The sequence below is a fragment of the Rhinoraja longicauda genome, chromosome 12 (assembly GCF_053455715.1).
Source record: "Rhinoraja longicauda isolate Sanriku21f chromosome 12, sRhiLon1.1, whole genome shotgun sequence".
NCBI lineage: Eukaryota > Metazoa > Chordata > Chondrichthyes > Rajiformes > Arhynchobatidae > Rhinoraja > Rhinoraja longicauda.
The window spans coordinates 26,692,893-26,709,050 of NC_135964.1; the positions used below are offsets into that span (position 1 = coordinate 26,692,893).

The window sequence follows — 16,158 nt, forward strand, 5'->3', positions numbered from 1 at the left end:
TAGACTCTCCCACTAATAAAAACATCCTCTCCACATCCACTCTATCCCGGCTGTATCATTCAAAAGCATGTTTTAGATCTGCTTTATTGGCTCAGTTTGAATAGCTGCCAATAATGAGCTGCAAGTAGTGTAGGAAAATAACTGCAGATGCTGGTACAAATTGAAGGTATCACAAAATGCTGGAGTAACGCAGCAGGTCAGGCAGCATCTAGGAGAGAGGGAATGGGTGGCGTTTTGGGTCGAGACCCTTCTTCAGATAATGAGCTGCAGGTGATGTTGAAATGTTGATAAGAAGAGATTACAGATATTTGCAACATTGTGACTAAACTAAAATTTAAACTAAACTAAAACTAAACTAAACTAAACCTAGCTAAAGACAATACACTAACTGCCGCTTGCTTTATTTGCAGGTAAGGAGTTTCGTGCTCTTATTAAAGCCAAGGAAGTTAATATTAATGTCGGAGGCTCGCTGGAGATTACCTGTATGGTGGAAGCTCGGAATCCTACAGAGCGATTCTTCACCGTGCTCTGGTTCCTGAACAATGATGAGGTGGTTCGTATGGGACCCAGTGCGGTCCTGTCCTTCCACGGTGAATACGGAGCGAGAGAGAATTCAGGAAAGTTGGCCGTCAGGAAGAAAGACGACAAGGAATACATTCTGAAACTGTACCAGATTAAACTGGAGGACGGAGGGAGTTATCGCTGCCAGGTGGAGGAGAGTGAGAAAGTTACAATGGGAGCGTTCTCTTCCAACAGGTCCGAGGAGATTGTAATCACTGTGCAAAGACCACGTAAGGAACACAGACTTGAACAGTTTTCTTTTTTTTATTGTGATTAAGATAAAGTAACAGGAAAAATAATGCAATTTGGTCGTGTTTTCGATACAACAATTGATAACAGGTTTTGCAGTGTCTACAATACAGTAATTGAAAAAAAATGCATTTTGTGGTGTTTATGATATTGTAAAAGATAAAATAAATTTGTCGTTTATGATACCGTGATAGATAAAATACATTTTGTAGTGTTTACAATACAGTAAAAGATAAAATAGTACATTTTTCAGTGTTTACAATTGTAATAGATGAAGTTAATGCATTACAATTGTAAACACTAAAAATGTACTATTTTATCTTTTACTGTATTGTAAACACTACAAAATGTATTTTATCTATTACGGTATCATAAACGACAAATTTATTTTATCTTTTATAATATCATAAACACTACAAAATGCATTTTTTTCTATTACTGTATTGTAAACACTGCAAAACATCATCTATTGTTGTATCGAAAACACGACCAAATTGCATTATTTATTAGTGCTTATGATATAGCAAAAGATAAAATTGTGCATTATTAGTGTTTATGATACATTGATAGATAAAATGGTACATTTTGATTGTAAGAAGATCTCTGCTCAGCCAGGGCCGTCTTAACGCATGGGCCTGATGGGCACTTGCCCGGGGCCCCACGAGCATAGGGGCCCCATGCTGATCTGTGTATGTTAAGTGACTTGCAATAAATAAATACTACTTTAAAAATGTAGGTTCAATAAGTGCTTTTTTTCGCAACATTTTCGGTCCCTAAGTGTTTTTTTCACAACATTTTCCATCCCTAAGTGCTTCTCACAGCGATCTGTTTCGCAACAATTAGCTCCCTAAGTGCTTTGCTTTTCCATCCCTAAGTGCTTCTCACAGCGATCTGTAAGTGCTTTTCGCAACAATGTAGCACCCTAAGTCCATCGCTAAGTGCTTTTCGGTAAGTGCTTTTCGCCGGCACGACAGGGGGGGGCTGGTAGGGAAAGGGGGGTGGGGGAGAGTAACGGTGGGGGCGACGGGGAGGGTGGGAGGAGGAGAGAGTGGGGGTGGGAGGAGGCAGAGTGGGACTAGAGAGGGGGACAGCAAGGGTGGGGGTTGGTGGTGGGGGAAGAGAGAGTTGGAAGTGCCAATAAAATAAATATATGTTTAATTTTATCGACCATTTACATTTTTATTCGTGTGAGTAGTTGTCGTAGGGGCCCCAGTACACTGCTTTGCCTGGGGCCCATAATGCTGTAAAGACGGCCCTGTGCTCAGCCACAATATTGAAAAAGGTGGATGAAGCATTAATCTTCGGCAATAAAAACCAGATCAGTTTTGTGCTCTCCACGATATTGCAATGGCAGCAGACGCATGGATGAAGCAGAGGTGGGACTGTACTGAAAAAGCTTTGGAATAGGATTCAATTCATTCCTAGCTCAGTTAGGAATAACTTTATGTCTTCTTTGGCCTGGGATCCAGAATCTGTAGTTCCTTGTATCAAGAGTAAAAAAGAGTTGGCTTATAAGTAGGATGGATAATGTATGATATTGTATCGCTGGTAAGGCAAGTTCAGTCTGAAAAAAGGTCCCAACCATGTTCCCATGTTCTCCAGAGATGCTGCCTGACCCGTTGAGTTACTCCAGTGTTTTGTGTGGGGTTTTTTTTTACCACAAAGCATTATTATTATTCATCATTATGTTATCTAACATTATCAATTCAAAAGATAGACTCAAATGCTGGAGAAACTCAGCGGGTCAGGCAGCATCTCTGAAGTAAAGGAATAGATGATGTTTTGGATCGAGACCCTTCTTCAGATCGAATAGTGAAAGGCCTGGATAGAGTGGATGTGGAGAGAATGTTTCCACTATGGGGAGAGTCTAGGACCAGAGGCCATAGCCTCAGGATAAAAAGACATACCTTTAGAAAGGAGATGAGGAGGAATTTCTTTGGTCAGAGAATGGTGAATCTGTGGAATTCATTGCCACAGAAGGCTGTGGAGGCCAAGTCAATTAATTTTTTTAAGGTGGAGATTGATAGGTTCTTGATTAGTAAGGGTGTCAAGGGTTATGGGGAGAAGGTTGGAGAATGGCATTGAGAGGGAAGACAGATGGCGGAGTAGACTTATTGGACCAAATGGCCTGATTCTACTCCTACAACTTGTGAACATGATTTAAATCTTGTTTTTCCTCTACCAAGTATACATTGCATCAAAGACTGCCGACATTAACACAACTCTCTCTTGCTTCACAGAGGCGGACCTTAGGGTAGAGATCAGCATTAATGCAACGGAGATTTTGGAAGGAGATGTACTTGAGTTTGCCTGCAACGTTCATTCGGGGGCCACAGTGCATGGGCAGCTTTCAGTTATTTGGCAGTTCACGGACAAGCACAATGTGAAGAGCGATATAATTGAGATGCAGCAGAATGGTGTCCAAGTCACCGCTCCGCCCTACCATGAGCGAGTTGGTCACGGCGAAGTCCGGATGGCCAGAGTGGGGTCCGATACTTTCACGTTGGGCATTTATGATGCCAGGATTTCAGACGAAGGACTGTACTCCTGCAAAGTGATGAAATGGACGGTGATGCCCAACCAACACTGGAAACTAATCGGAGATTATGTCAGCAGTGATCAGGCAGTGAGAATTAAATCTCTGGGTGAGCATTTCGATTGTCTATGACACTTTGTTTTGATGCAAGGGATTTACCGCCTAGAGGCACAGTCAGAGTCATTCAGCACGGAAATAGACCCTTCTGCCCAACTCTCTCATGCCAACCAAGATGCCCCATCTACACTAGCCCATATGGCCCATATCCTTCCAAGCCTTTCCTTTCCATGTACCTGATCACGTATCGCTTATATTCAATGATCAATGATACTTTATTGCCACATGTGCCTAGATACAGTGAAATGCTTTGTTTTGCACACAACCCAATACAAGTGTCGCCACTTTTCTGGCGCCGACAAAGTTACAAAAGTTCACCGAATGGTCCTATCCTCTTATAGTACGTGCCTCAACTACCTCCTCTGGCAGCTCATTCCATATACCCACCAGTAGTGCTGGCTCCAAGGGCCGAATGGCCTACTCCTGCAATTGTCTATTGTCTATTGTCACCCTCTGTGTGGAAAAATGTTGCCCTTCAGGTTTAGTTTAGAGATGCAGTGTGGAAACAGACCCTTCGGCCTACTGACTCTGCGCCGACCATCGATCACCGTTCCCACTAGTTCTATGCTATCCCACTTTCTCATCCATACCCTAGACACAAGGAGCAATTTACAGAGGGTCAATTAAACTACAAACCGGAAGTCTTTGAGATGTGGGAGCACCCGGAGGAAACTCGCTTAGGTTAATTTCTCTCTTTTTTAAAATTTGTTGTCAGAAAGCATCTTTAAAGTCATTGCCATAACCCGCACGCCAAATGCAAGATACTATGGTACATTTGAACTGCAGTGCTACATCCAGCCTTCAATCATCAATCACCTCCCAATTGACGTGTCGTGGAAATTTCAGCCGGCTAATTCGAATGAGAGCTTCCACCTTGTGACTTTCAGCCACGACACTGCGATCGAGTGGGGAGACAAAGCAGTGAGCTTCAAAGGGAAAATGATAGTCGCTAAAACAGCGTCCAACACGGTCCGCTTGCGTGTGTCCAGGGTCAGCAGCCTGGAAGCTGGGAAGTTTCTATGCAATGCAGTATTGTGGAAAAGACAACGGCCGAATCAATGGGTCAGGATAGTCAGTGCGATGTCAAACATCCTGCAGGTGGTGGTTCAAGCCCCAGGTAAGGCAATGATCCCTCCTCGTCTTTCCTTGTTCCCAGCTTGGCTTCCTCTTTTTACTGCAAGGAAGAAAAATAGGACTTTAAAAAATTGAGTTAGTTTAGTCACGTGTATGGTGAAAAGCTTTTTGTTGTGCGTTATCCAGTCAGTGGAAAGACAATACATGATTACAATCAAGCCTTCCACAGCGTACAGATATAGGATCAAAGGTATAACGTTTAGTGCAAGATAATGCTTAGTCCAGTTAATAGACACAAAATACTGGAGTAACTCAGCAGGTCAGGCAGCATCTCTGGAGAAAAGGAATAGGTGACGTTTTGGGTCGGAACCCTTCCTCAGAATGAGGGTGTCTTTGGAAGGGTTCCGACTCGAAATGTCACCTATTCCTTTTCTCCACAGATGCTGCCCGACCCGCTGAGTTACTCCAGCATTTTGTGTCTATTTTCGGTATAAACCAACATCTGCAGTTCTTTCCTGCATATGAAGTCCAGTAAAGTTCGATTAAAGATGGTCCGAGGGTCTCCAGTGAGGTAGATGGGAAGTCAGGACCGCTCTCTAGATGGTCCGAGGGCCTCCAGTGAGGTAGATGGGAAGTCAGGACCGCTCTCTAGATGGTCCGAGGGTCTCCAGTGAGGTAGATGGGAAGTCAAGACCGCTCTCTAGTTGGTCCGAGGGTCTCCAGTGAGGTAGATGGGAAGTCAGGACCGCTCTCGCTCTCTAGTTGGTTAGAGGGTGTTTCAGTTGCCTGATAATTCAGTTGAATATTAAATCAAGAGCACACAGTGCTGGAGTAATTCAGTGGGTCAAGCAGCATCTGTGGAGGGAATGGTTTGCCTATGTTTTAGGACGGGAACGTTCTTCACAGTTGCTAATATTCAAAATATAAACAATGCTGACTAAAGAAAATTTGAAGTAAAACCCAACCGACTGTTGTAAATGAATTAAAACATTAATATTAATTAAGATGAAGTTAAAAATCACTTAGTGCAAGGATGTGGAAGGAAACCGGAGCACCCGGAGGAAACCCACGCAGAACGTGCAAACTCCACATAGACAGCACACTTGGTCAGGATCGAATGCGGGTCTCTGGCACCGTGAGGCAGCAGCTCTACATGCTGTGCCACAGTGCTTAAATGGTACAAAGAAATATAATAAAGTTTTTTTAAATGTTTTCTCTTCTACTTCTGCAGTAAGCCGGTTGCAGCTTGCGCAAGGGGCCACAACTATACGGAAAAGGGTTGGCGACGTCATTGAACTCGATTGTAAAATCTTTGCTCAAACCCAGAATGATTCCCAGTTCTCAGTCTCGTGGCTCTTCCATGAGTCACAAAGGCAGAAGGAGAGAACTCTTCTGAACATTGATCGCAACAACATCATTCAATACGACGAGCAATTGCGAGCCAGCGATCGGGAGTGGATGAAGATGCGGGTTGAGAAGACTTTGCGTGATCTTTACAAACTAATTATAGGGAAAGCTGAAGTGACCGATCAAGGGAATTACTTTTGTGAGGTCTCAGAATGGCTTTTAGACCCTAACAATGTTTGGTATAAAGTGAGCAAGGTGATATCGGCAGTGACCACCGTCCAAGTGCATACACCAGGTAAACATATCTCACAAACACCTCTTGACTGGAACTAATGCCACTGATTTAGGTGATAGTTCAGGTGATTATTTACATCTCCATGAGTTCTCCAAAAGTCTCAAGGTGCTGGAGTAACTCGGTGGGTCAAGCAGCATCTCTGGACAACATGATTTTGGTGATGATTTAGGAGACGCCACCTGTTCCTTTTCTCCAGAGATGCTGCATGACATGCTGAATAACTCCAGCATTTTGTGTCTATGTTCAGTGCAAACCAGCATTTGTAGTTCCATCCTACACCACTGATTTAGATTTAAGTTTTGGTTTAGGTTTATTGTTATTGTTAGTTGCACCGAGGTACAGTGAGAAACTTTGTCAGGCATGCCATCCAAACAGATCAGATGCACCACACACAGATAGAGGCAGCACAGTGGCACAGCAGTAGAGTTGCTGCCTTACAGCGCCAGAGACCCGGGTTTGATCCTGACTGTCTGTGTGGAGTTTGTACGTTCTCCCTGTGACCATGTGGGTTTTCTCCGGGTGCTCCAGTTTCCTCCCACGCCCCAAAGAGGTCCAAGTTTGTAGGTTAATTGGCTTCGTTAAATTGTAAAATTGACCCTAGTGTATAGGATAGTGCGAGCGTACAGGATGATCACGGGTCGGTGTGGACTCGGTGGGCCGAGGGGCCTGCGACCACGTTGTATCTCTGAAGTCTAAATATAAGGTCAGCTCAAAAAGACACAAAGTGCTGGAGTAATTCAGTGGTTCAAGCAGCATCTCTGGATAAAATGGATATTCAATGTTTTGGGTCGAGGCTGAAGAAGGGTCCCGACCCGAAACATTACCTATCCATTTTTTATGGAAATGCTACCTGACTCGCTGTGTTCATAGGTTCATAACTTCCTAAGTCATAGGAGCAGAGTTAGGCCGAGTCTGCTCTGCCATTCAGTCATGGCTGATCTATCTGTTCCTCTCATTCCAATTCTCCTGCCTTCTCCCCAGCACTCCCCACTTACTCCAGCACTTTGTGTCTATCTTTGGCATAAGCCGCCATCTGCAGTTGCTTTTTATTGCATTTAGACTAAATTAAGTGCCACTGTTGTCTCTGCCTTCCATCGGTTCTGCAGATGCCAATCTACAAGTCGCTGACAAGGTCAAGCATGTGTCGGTCCAGGAGGATGCGGCCTTTGAAATCGAGTGCGTTATCACCAACCAAACGCGGGCAAGCTCTCAGTTCTCCGTGACATGGTTCTTCCAAAACGAGGGGCAGCCCAAGGCATCTCGGAGAGAGCTGCTCCATACAGATCGCGACAACATCCAGCATTACCGTGGCGACCTCATGGCAGATTCACACAAGTCGACGCTCCAAAGTGCGAAGGTTTCCAGCAATAACTACAAGCTGATCATGACCAGCATGGCGCCCGCTGATAGTGGCGTCTACTATTGCAGTGTGGAGGAATGGGTCACAAACGGCCAGAATCAATGGGCTCTTCAAGGAAGCGATGAATCTGGAAGAACAACTGTTCAAGTCCAACCTTCAGGTAACGCCAGCAACCATTTTACCCAGGGTGGCATGGTGGCCAAACGGTAGAGTTGCTGCCTCACAGCGCCAGAGACCCAGGTTCGATCCTGACTACGGGTGCCATCTGTATGGAGTTTGTACGTTCTCCCTGTAACCATGTGGGTTTTCTCCTGGTACTCTGGTTTCCTCCCACGTCCCAAAGACGTACAGGTTTGTAGCTTAAGTGACTTGGGTAAAAATTGTACATTGTCCCTAGTGTGTGCAGGATAGTGTTAGTGTACAGGGTGCGGGCTCAGTGTGCTGAAGGGCCTGTTTCCACGTTGTATCTCTGAAGTAATTCGACCTAATTTATTATTCTCCTTCTTTTACAACTTCAAGCCCTAGAGTCATGCAGCATAAAAACAGGCCATTCTGCCCAGCTTGTCAATGCTGACCAAGATGCCCCATCTACACTATTCCCACCTGTTGGCCCATATAACATCTTTAATAACATGATAATGTCTTTAATAAGCTTTAGAGTATTAGCTAAACATATAATCATCCTGAGGTATACATAGATTGAATAAAAGCTTTATTGGAATAATTTAATTTTCCAAATTCAGAAATCTGTGACGTATATAAAGAAAAAAAGAAAATTACTCTCAGAATTATAGAGCACAAAAAATGAGCCATTCAACCCAACCAAGTCAATGATGGACGCACAGTGCTGGAGTTACTCAGCAGGTCAGGCAGCATCTCTGGAAAACATGGTTCCGACCCAAAACATCATCTATCCATGTTCTACAGAAATGCTGCTGGACTTGCTGAGTTACTCCAGCACCTTATGTCCTTTTGTGTAAACCAACATCTGCAGTTCCTTGTTTCTACAGTGAATGTGGAATTTATTTTCCATTAGCAACTCCTCCACCTTTTCCTAATTTGATTATATTATGTGTTCTAAATGTGGACTAACTACGATTCACAACAAAACTTACTTTGATTAAACCTCAAGTTATGTTTTCATAAAAGGGTCTATTTCTGTGCTCCATGACTTTATGTCTCTATAACTCCCCTTATCAATTGTGCCATTTGTCATTCAATTGATTTTTTCGTAAGATCAATTTTAGTTGCTCATGTTCATTTTCATCTACAGTTCATTTTACCCAGAGTGGTCACTTTTTCACACAGAGGGTGGTGGGTGTATGGAATGGGCTGCCAGATGAGGTAGTTGAGGCAGGTAATATAACACCATTTAAAAGGTATTTAAACAGGTACATGAATGGGAAGGGTTTAGAGGGATATGGGCCATATGTGAGCAGGTGGGACTAATGTAGATGGGGTATCTTGGTCGCCAGGGGCTGCCTCCCTCACCTATATTCACCTATCACTCACCAGGCTTTGCCTCCCCCACCAACTCACTTTTCCAGCTTTCTCCCGCGTACAGCAATCATTCCAGTCTTGAGCTGGCCCACTGAGTTCCTCCAGCACTTTGTGTTGCTCTACCACGTGCCCCTCTAGGTCACCTTCCATCATTAATCTAGCTTATTGAGTTAAAAAAATACAGCGTGGAAACTGGCCTTTCAGCTCACCGAATCCACGCCAACCAGCGATCACCCGCGGCACGGTAGCGCAGCGGTAGAGTTGCTGCTTTACAGCGAATGCAGCGCCGGAGACTCAGGTTCGATCCTGACTACGGGTGCTGCACTGTAAGGAGTTTGTACGTTCTCCCCGTGACCTGCGTGGGTTTTCTCCGAGATCTTCGGTTTCCTCCCACACTCCAAAGACGTACAGGTATGTAGGTTAATTGGCTGGGTAAAATGTTTTTTTTAAAATTGTCCCTAGTGGGTGTAGGATAGTGTTAATGTACGGGGATCACTGGGCGGCACGGACTTGGAGGGCCGAAAAGGCCTGTTTCCGGCTGTGTATATATGATATGATATGATATGATACACTATTCCTATCCTTCACCTAAGGGACAATTTACAGAAGCCAATTAACCTACAAACCTACACGTCTTTGGAGTGTGTGAGGAAAGCAGAGCACCTGGAGAAAACCCACACGGTCACAGGGAGCACATACAAACTCTTTACATACAGCACCCGTAGCCAGGGTCGAATTTGGGTCTTGGGTGCTGCAAGGCAGCAACTCTACCGCTGCGCTACTCTGCCGCCCCTCGTCGGCTCTACGTTTATTCATTTTTTCTGGCTGTTTCTATTTTCTTCTGCCAAGGGAACCTTCAGACTGTTGAACACCACACATCAATCACTGCATCACCCCCTCAGCAACAGTGGACTAGAACGGAACTTGATTTAGTTGCACTGTGGAACTTTGGTTTTACACTATTATGATCTAGTTACCTAATACTACTGATCATTGATTGATAGTATTGGTCATTGTTGTATATTTATTTGAGTCCTTTACGTTAATGGAGCTGTTAAGCTGCAGCAAATAGGAAACTCATTGTTCCGTTATCGCTACATATGACAATTAAACACTCTCGACTCTTGAATTCCATTATTTTCTTATCACTGAAATTAAACTATTGGGATTATCCTTCCCTGAAGATATTTTATTTCCCTTTTCAAATGTCCCATTATCCAAGCTATTGCACAGACCCTTGGCATCTATTTAAAGCTAATTGTTATGTGTAATTGTGTTTCTGTTTCCCTGGATTCTCTCCCTTACCGGAGTCATCCATTCAGATCAAGACTTTGATTGTCTTCATTTGATTAACTTTTTATTTTAAATACGGCTATCTCATTTTAATCTCGTGTTTTGATGCTGTGTTTAAGTGAGCAGACTCCCTGATCACTGCCAAAGTTAAATAATTATTTAATATCTTTTCTTTTTAATACTGCATTCTGTGATTTAATCCTGTCAAAGAACATACTGTAGAACATTGAACAGTACAGCAAAGGAGCAGGCCATTCGGCCCACAATGTCCATGCCAAACACGATGCCAAATGAAACTAACCTCTGCCTGCATGTGATCCATGTCAGTCTACTCCACGCCAGAAGGGGCAGGATTTGTAGTTTAGTTTAGAGATACTGCATGGAACCAGGCCCTTTGGCCCACCGAGTCTGCGCTGACCACTGATCCCCGCACATAAATACTATCCTACACACACTGGAGACAATTTACAATTTTACTAAAGCCAATTAGCCTACAAACCTGGACGTCTTTGGAGTGTGGGAGGAAACCAGAGCACCCAGAGAAAACCCACGCAGTCACAGGGAGAATGTACAAACTCCGTAAAGACAGCCCCCGTAGCCAGGATTGAACCCGGGACTCTGGCACTGTGAGGCAATAACTCTAGTGCTCCGCCACTGTGCCCCTGTATTGCAACCTTCCTTTTTTCTTGATATTTGTCGAGTCGTCCACGGTTATTAATTTGGTCTTTTGATAAAGTAATTCCGTTCTTTTTATTTGCCTTCCAAATTGTTTTTCTTTTTACTCATTTTCATTCCTCCTGCATCTTTATTCATCCGTTGGGCTTAGTTTGTTTTTATTTGAGTAGCCTATATTTTCCTGGACTCTGTTGGAAGCTCGTTTATATGTTCCCCACTGTTCTTCAATCTTATTTTCTGCCAACAATATTGTGTATTTTAATTTACCAGGTTCTAATCTTATACCCTTGACGCTGCCTGGTCTCCAATCTATGGCCTGCTTATTATCTTACCCTTGTCCTCAATAATTATCTTAAAGCACGTTATACTATTTGGGCATTTGTAGAAGGTCCTGACCCGAAACGTCGCCTGTCCATTCCTTCCACGGGTACTGCCTGACCCGTTGAGTTCCTCCAGCGCCTTGCCCTGTGCTCAAGATTCCTGCATCTGCAGTTCCTAGTGTCTTCTTTATATTATTTGGAACATCCATAGAACACCCCATGTTCCCTGGAGATGCTGCCTGAACCTCTAAGTTACTCCAGAACTCTGTCTTATTTTGTAAACCAGCATCTGCAGTTCCTTGTTTTTATATTACGTATTTGGTATTGTTTTATTATAAGACCATAAGACATAGCCCATCGAGTCTACTCCGCCCTTCAATCATGGCTGATCTATTTTTCCATCTCAACCCCGTAATTCCGCCTTCTCCCTGTAATCTTTGATGCGCTTACCAGTGAAGAACCTGTCAATCTTTGCTTTAAAAATACCTAATAACTTGGCCTCCACTGCTGTCTGTGGCAATGAATTCCACAGATTCATCACCTCTGGCTAAAGAAATACCTCCTCGTCTCCATTTTATCCTCCTTCGTCTCCTCCTCGTGCCCCCAGACAGTGAAAAGTTTTTGTTTGCCTGTGCCCAATTAAATTATATCTTGGTCACGTTTTCTCTTTTTGTAATGGTACAGTGCACCAAGTGTTGCAGATGCTGGTTTAAATCGAAGGTAGACACAGAATACTGGAGTAACTCAGAGGGACAGGCAGCACCTCTGGAGAGAAGGAATGGGTGACATTTCGGATCGAGATCTGTTTCCCTTTCCCGTCACTTTCAGTCTGAAGAAGAGTCTCGACCTGAAACGTCACCTATTCCTTCTCTCCAGAGATGCTGCCTGTCCCACTGAGTTACTCCAGCATTTTGTGTTTATCTTCCTTATGTTTATTAATAATCCTTAGCTGATGGATAATGTAAGTGAATGATTTAGAACATTTATTTGCTTAGATTTAGAGTTCTGTTATTATATGTATTACAAGTTAAAGTGTCTGCAACCTTGGGTATATTGATGGATAGTTGTTGATAAACGTAGGAACAGGAACTGCAGATGCTAGTTTACAAAAGTGACGCATAGTGCTGGAGTAACTCAGTGGGTTAGGCAGCATCTCTGGAGGACATGGATGTTTCTGATCAGGACCCTTCCTCAAGTGTCCACCAAAATTGCTGCCTGATCTGCTGAGTTACTCCAGCACTTTGTGTCTTTTTGTGATTACTCTAGGGTTTTTTAACTTGTTTTCCTAATTTATTTGCACACTCAATTTACATCAAGTGCTGGTTTAGTTTGTATTACTGATGGAGCCATGCTAGTGCTATTTTATTCAATAGATACTAATACTGAAGTACTTTCCACATTGAAGTTGCCTCTGGACTCCAGACACATGAGCCAAGACCAAATCATTGGCTTATGGGCATGCAAATTTAATTACTTCTTTTATAATCTCCACTTCTAATGAGCAGAATTATTCAAAGAGCTCTTTATTGCTTCTAATGATTCATTCATCAGAGGCTACCTACTGCTTGAATTATCTTGCTGATCCCCACTTTATTCAGTAAGACGTTAGACTTTGGAGATACAGCGCGGAAACAAGCCCTTTGGCTCACCGAGTCCGCACCGACCAGCGATCATCCCGTACACTAGCACTACCCGACACACTAGGGACAATTTACAAATTTACCGAAGCCAATTAACCTGCAATTCTTTGGAGAGTGGGAGGAAACCAGAGGAAACCAGAACACCCGGAGGAAATCCATGTGGTCACAGGGAGCACGTACAGACTCCATACAGACAGCACCCATAGTCAGGTTCAAACCAGGGTCTCTGGCGCTGTAAAGCAGCAGCTCTACCACTGCGCCACTCCATTTGTAAAGGGATAACCAGAAGGGAGTACATGTTGAGGGACTCGCTGAAGCTCGGTGCAGCCATCACCAAGGCTCTGTGGGGGAGGACAACAGTCTAGGGTCCTTCCACTGCTGGACAAGGAGGAGGCAGAGTCTGGTGGGACACCCCCCACAGGGGAAGGGATATCACCCCAGAGGATCACATGAGTGGCAAGGGTATCTTGTTTAAAGATAGGTGCAACACAGTTGACGGCACAGTGGTGCAGCGGGTAAAGCCACTACCTCACAGCACCAGAGACCCAGGTTCGATCCTGACCTCGAGTGCCATCTTCTGTGTGGAGTTTGCACGTTCTCCCTGTGACTGCCTGGGTTTCCTCTGGGTGTTCCGGTTTCCTCCCACATCGTAAAGACGTGCGGGTTAGTGGGTTAATTGACCCTCTGTAAATTGCCAATGATGTGTAGGGAGTGGATGAGAAAATGGGAGAACATAGCCCAAATGTAAATGGGTGATGGAGGGTCAGTGGATCTTTGGTGGGCTGAAGGGCCTGTTCCCATGCTGTATCTCTGAAACTGAACTAAACTGCTGAGTATGACACTATTAGAGTAATTGAGTCATACAGCATGGAAACAGACTCTTCAGACCAACTTGCCCAAGCTGACCAACATGTCACATTTACACTCGTCCCACCTGAATGCATCTGGCCCATATCCCTCTAAACCTATCTTATCCATGTATCTATCCAAAATATTGAAATGTTGTGACTGTACCTGCCTCAACTACCTCCTCTGGCAGCTTGTTCCATACACTCACCACCCTCTGGGTGAAAAAGATGCCTTTAGGTTCCTATTGAATCTTTACCCCCTCACCTTAAACTGATTAAATGTGGAGACACCGAGAATGAATGAAGACTTTTTGCACAGTTTTTGTTTTGTATGTTTTTTTAATTTTGGATGATGTTCATGTTTGAATAACAAGACCATGGGTACTCAAAACAATGTAACAGAATATATTTTGGACAGATTTGAAGAGAAGCTCTCTTGTGCACTTCCTCCAATTGCAATTGTGTGAAGCTTTGTTTACACGCACGCCTGGCCGTAGAACTTCTTCATTCTTTGGCCCGATGTTTCCAATGCGGTTACGTCGAAGAAGTGAAAATCTCCCTCCTGATATTGTTAAAATTCTGGTAGTTTTTTGGCATTTCACAGTCTTTTAAATAACTATACCCTGGGTAAAACCAAACTAAACCTCAATCCCTAGTACAACCCAAGCAGTTTGGCGTTTAGTTGGAGTTTGTGGTGTTTGATATCCTGATAGTTGTTGGGAAGAATCTTTTGATATGCAGTTCATTGTTTCAAAGAACATTACCACTTCTAACATGATTTTTGCCTCTTTATTTCCAGCTGTTACACTCCACACCAAAGCCTGTGCCTCTTCATCCCTCTTCTACTTCCTATTTGTCTACCCGTTCATCATCTTCATAGCTCTCTCTGCCCTCGCTGTCTACTTTTACATGAACCGGAAAAAGCCGCAGAAATCTTCTCAAGAAAATAATCTTTGGACACCGATTAAACCCACCATTGACGATCTGAAAAATGAAGAGGATACAAGTGTGATATGACGCACTGAATGAATCGTCTTTGTACCACTCTGATGTGGACAAAGTGTGTCATTAAATGACGGCCAAATAATATGTTGCGAGGGAGAAGCTCACACAAGTGCCCAGCAAAATCCGCATCTGAAGCTACCCACTCAACTTACATTTATTGTTTGCTTCATTTAAAGTTGGCATTCACAATTCTTGCCAAATGAGGATTGCTTAAATGAATCTTCACTGAAGTTCATCTTTGTTCCTAAGCTGAAGAAGAGTCAGAAACTGAAGAAGGATCCCGACGGGAAATGTTGCCTATCCATTTCAATGGTGATTTTGCACACTCTGGTTGATAGAGACTGTGTAGATTGAATGAGGAACCTGCTTTTTTGTGTGTTTTTGTTGGTTATATAGCTTTATTACTTTTTAATACTTTTATATTTTTATAGAGATGTTATTTTTAACAATGAGGGGATATTTGGCTGATTTCTTTTCAGCCCATTGCTTTAAACCTGCAAAGAATGATAAATATGGAAAGGAGCGATGCTTTGTCTTAGTTTAATTTAGAGTTACAGCATGGAAACAGGCCCTTCGGCCCACCAAGTCCATGCCGACTATCCGTCACCCATTCACATAAGTTCTATGTTCCCCCACTTTCTCATCCAATTCCTACACACTAAGGGGGCAATTTACAAAAGCCAATTAACCTACAAACCTGCACATCTTTGGGATGTGGGAGGAAACCAGAGCACCCGGAGGAAACCCATGCAGTCACAGGGAGAGCGTACAAACTCCACGCACAGACAGAGGGTGCCCGAGGTCAGGATTGAACCCAGGTCTCGGGCGCAGTGAGGCAGTGGCTCTACCAGCTGCACCACTGTTCATTCTCCAATGCCGATTCTTTGATGCACTGACTGCTTCCCGCTGTCCACAGCTAATACCAGCCCCATTTCTCTCCCCCACCCCCATTGTCCTCTCACCATCAACTTCCATAATCCACGCAATAGATTTCTTCCACTAGTGGGGAGCGGCACGGTGGTGCAGTGGTAGAGTTGCTGCCTTACAGCGCCAGAGACCCGGGTTGGCTCCTGACTACGGGTTCTGTCTTTACGGAGTTTATACGCTCTACCTGTGACCTGCGTGGGTTTTCTCCGGGTGTTCCGGTTTCCTCCCACACTTCAAAGACGTACAGGTTTGTAGGCTAATTGGCTTCAGTAAAAATTGTAAATTATCCCTAGTGTGTAGGGGTCACTGGTTGGTTGCTGGTTAGCGCAGACTCAGTGAACCAAAGGAACCTGTTTTAATGCGCTGTATCTCTAAACTAAACTATATTAAAATGAGCTCTGCAAAGATAAT

The 16,158-nt window shown here is 43.8% G+C and overlaps 1 protein-coding gene across 1 annotated transcript in view; it reads left to right on the forward strand.

The window, feature by feature from the left end:
* LOC144598533 (immunoglobulin superfamily member 3-like) overlaps window positions 1-15,847 on the forward strand; it is a 33,642-nt gene extending 17,795 nt beyond the window's left edge. The window contains exons 4-9 of the mRNA XM_078408706.1: window positions 411-791; window positions 3,051-3,455; window positions 4,179-4,580; window positions 5,769-6,179; window positions 7,286-7,699; window positions 14,615-15,847. Coding sequence (XP_078264832.1) covers window positions 411-791; window positions 3,051-3,455; window positions 4,179-4,580; window positions 5,769-6,179; window positions 7,286-7,699; window positions 14,615-14,832 — 2,231 coding nt within the window. The 3' untranslated portion in view covers window positions 14,833-15,847. The remainder of the gene's footprint in view (window positions 1-410; window positions 792-3,050; window positions 3,456-4,178; window positions 4,581-5,768; window positions 6,180-7,285; window positions 7,700-14,614) is intronic.
* The last annotated feature ends 311 nt before the right edge of the window (window positions 15,848-16,158 follow it).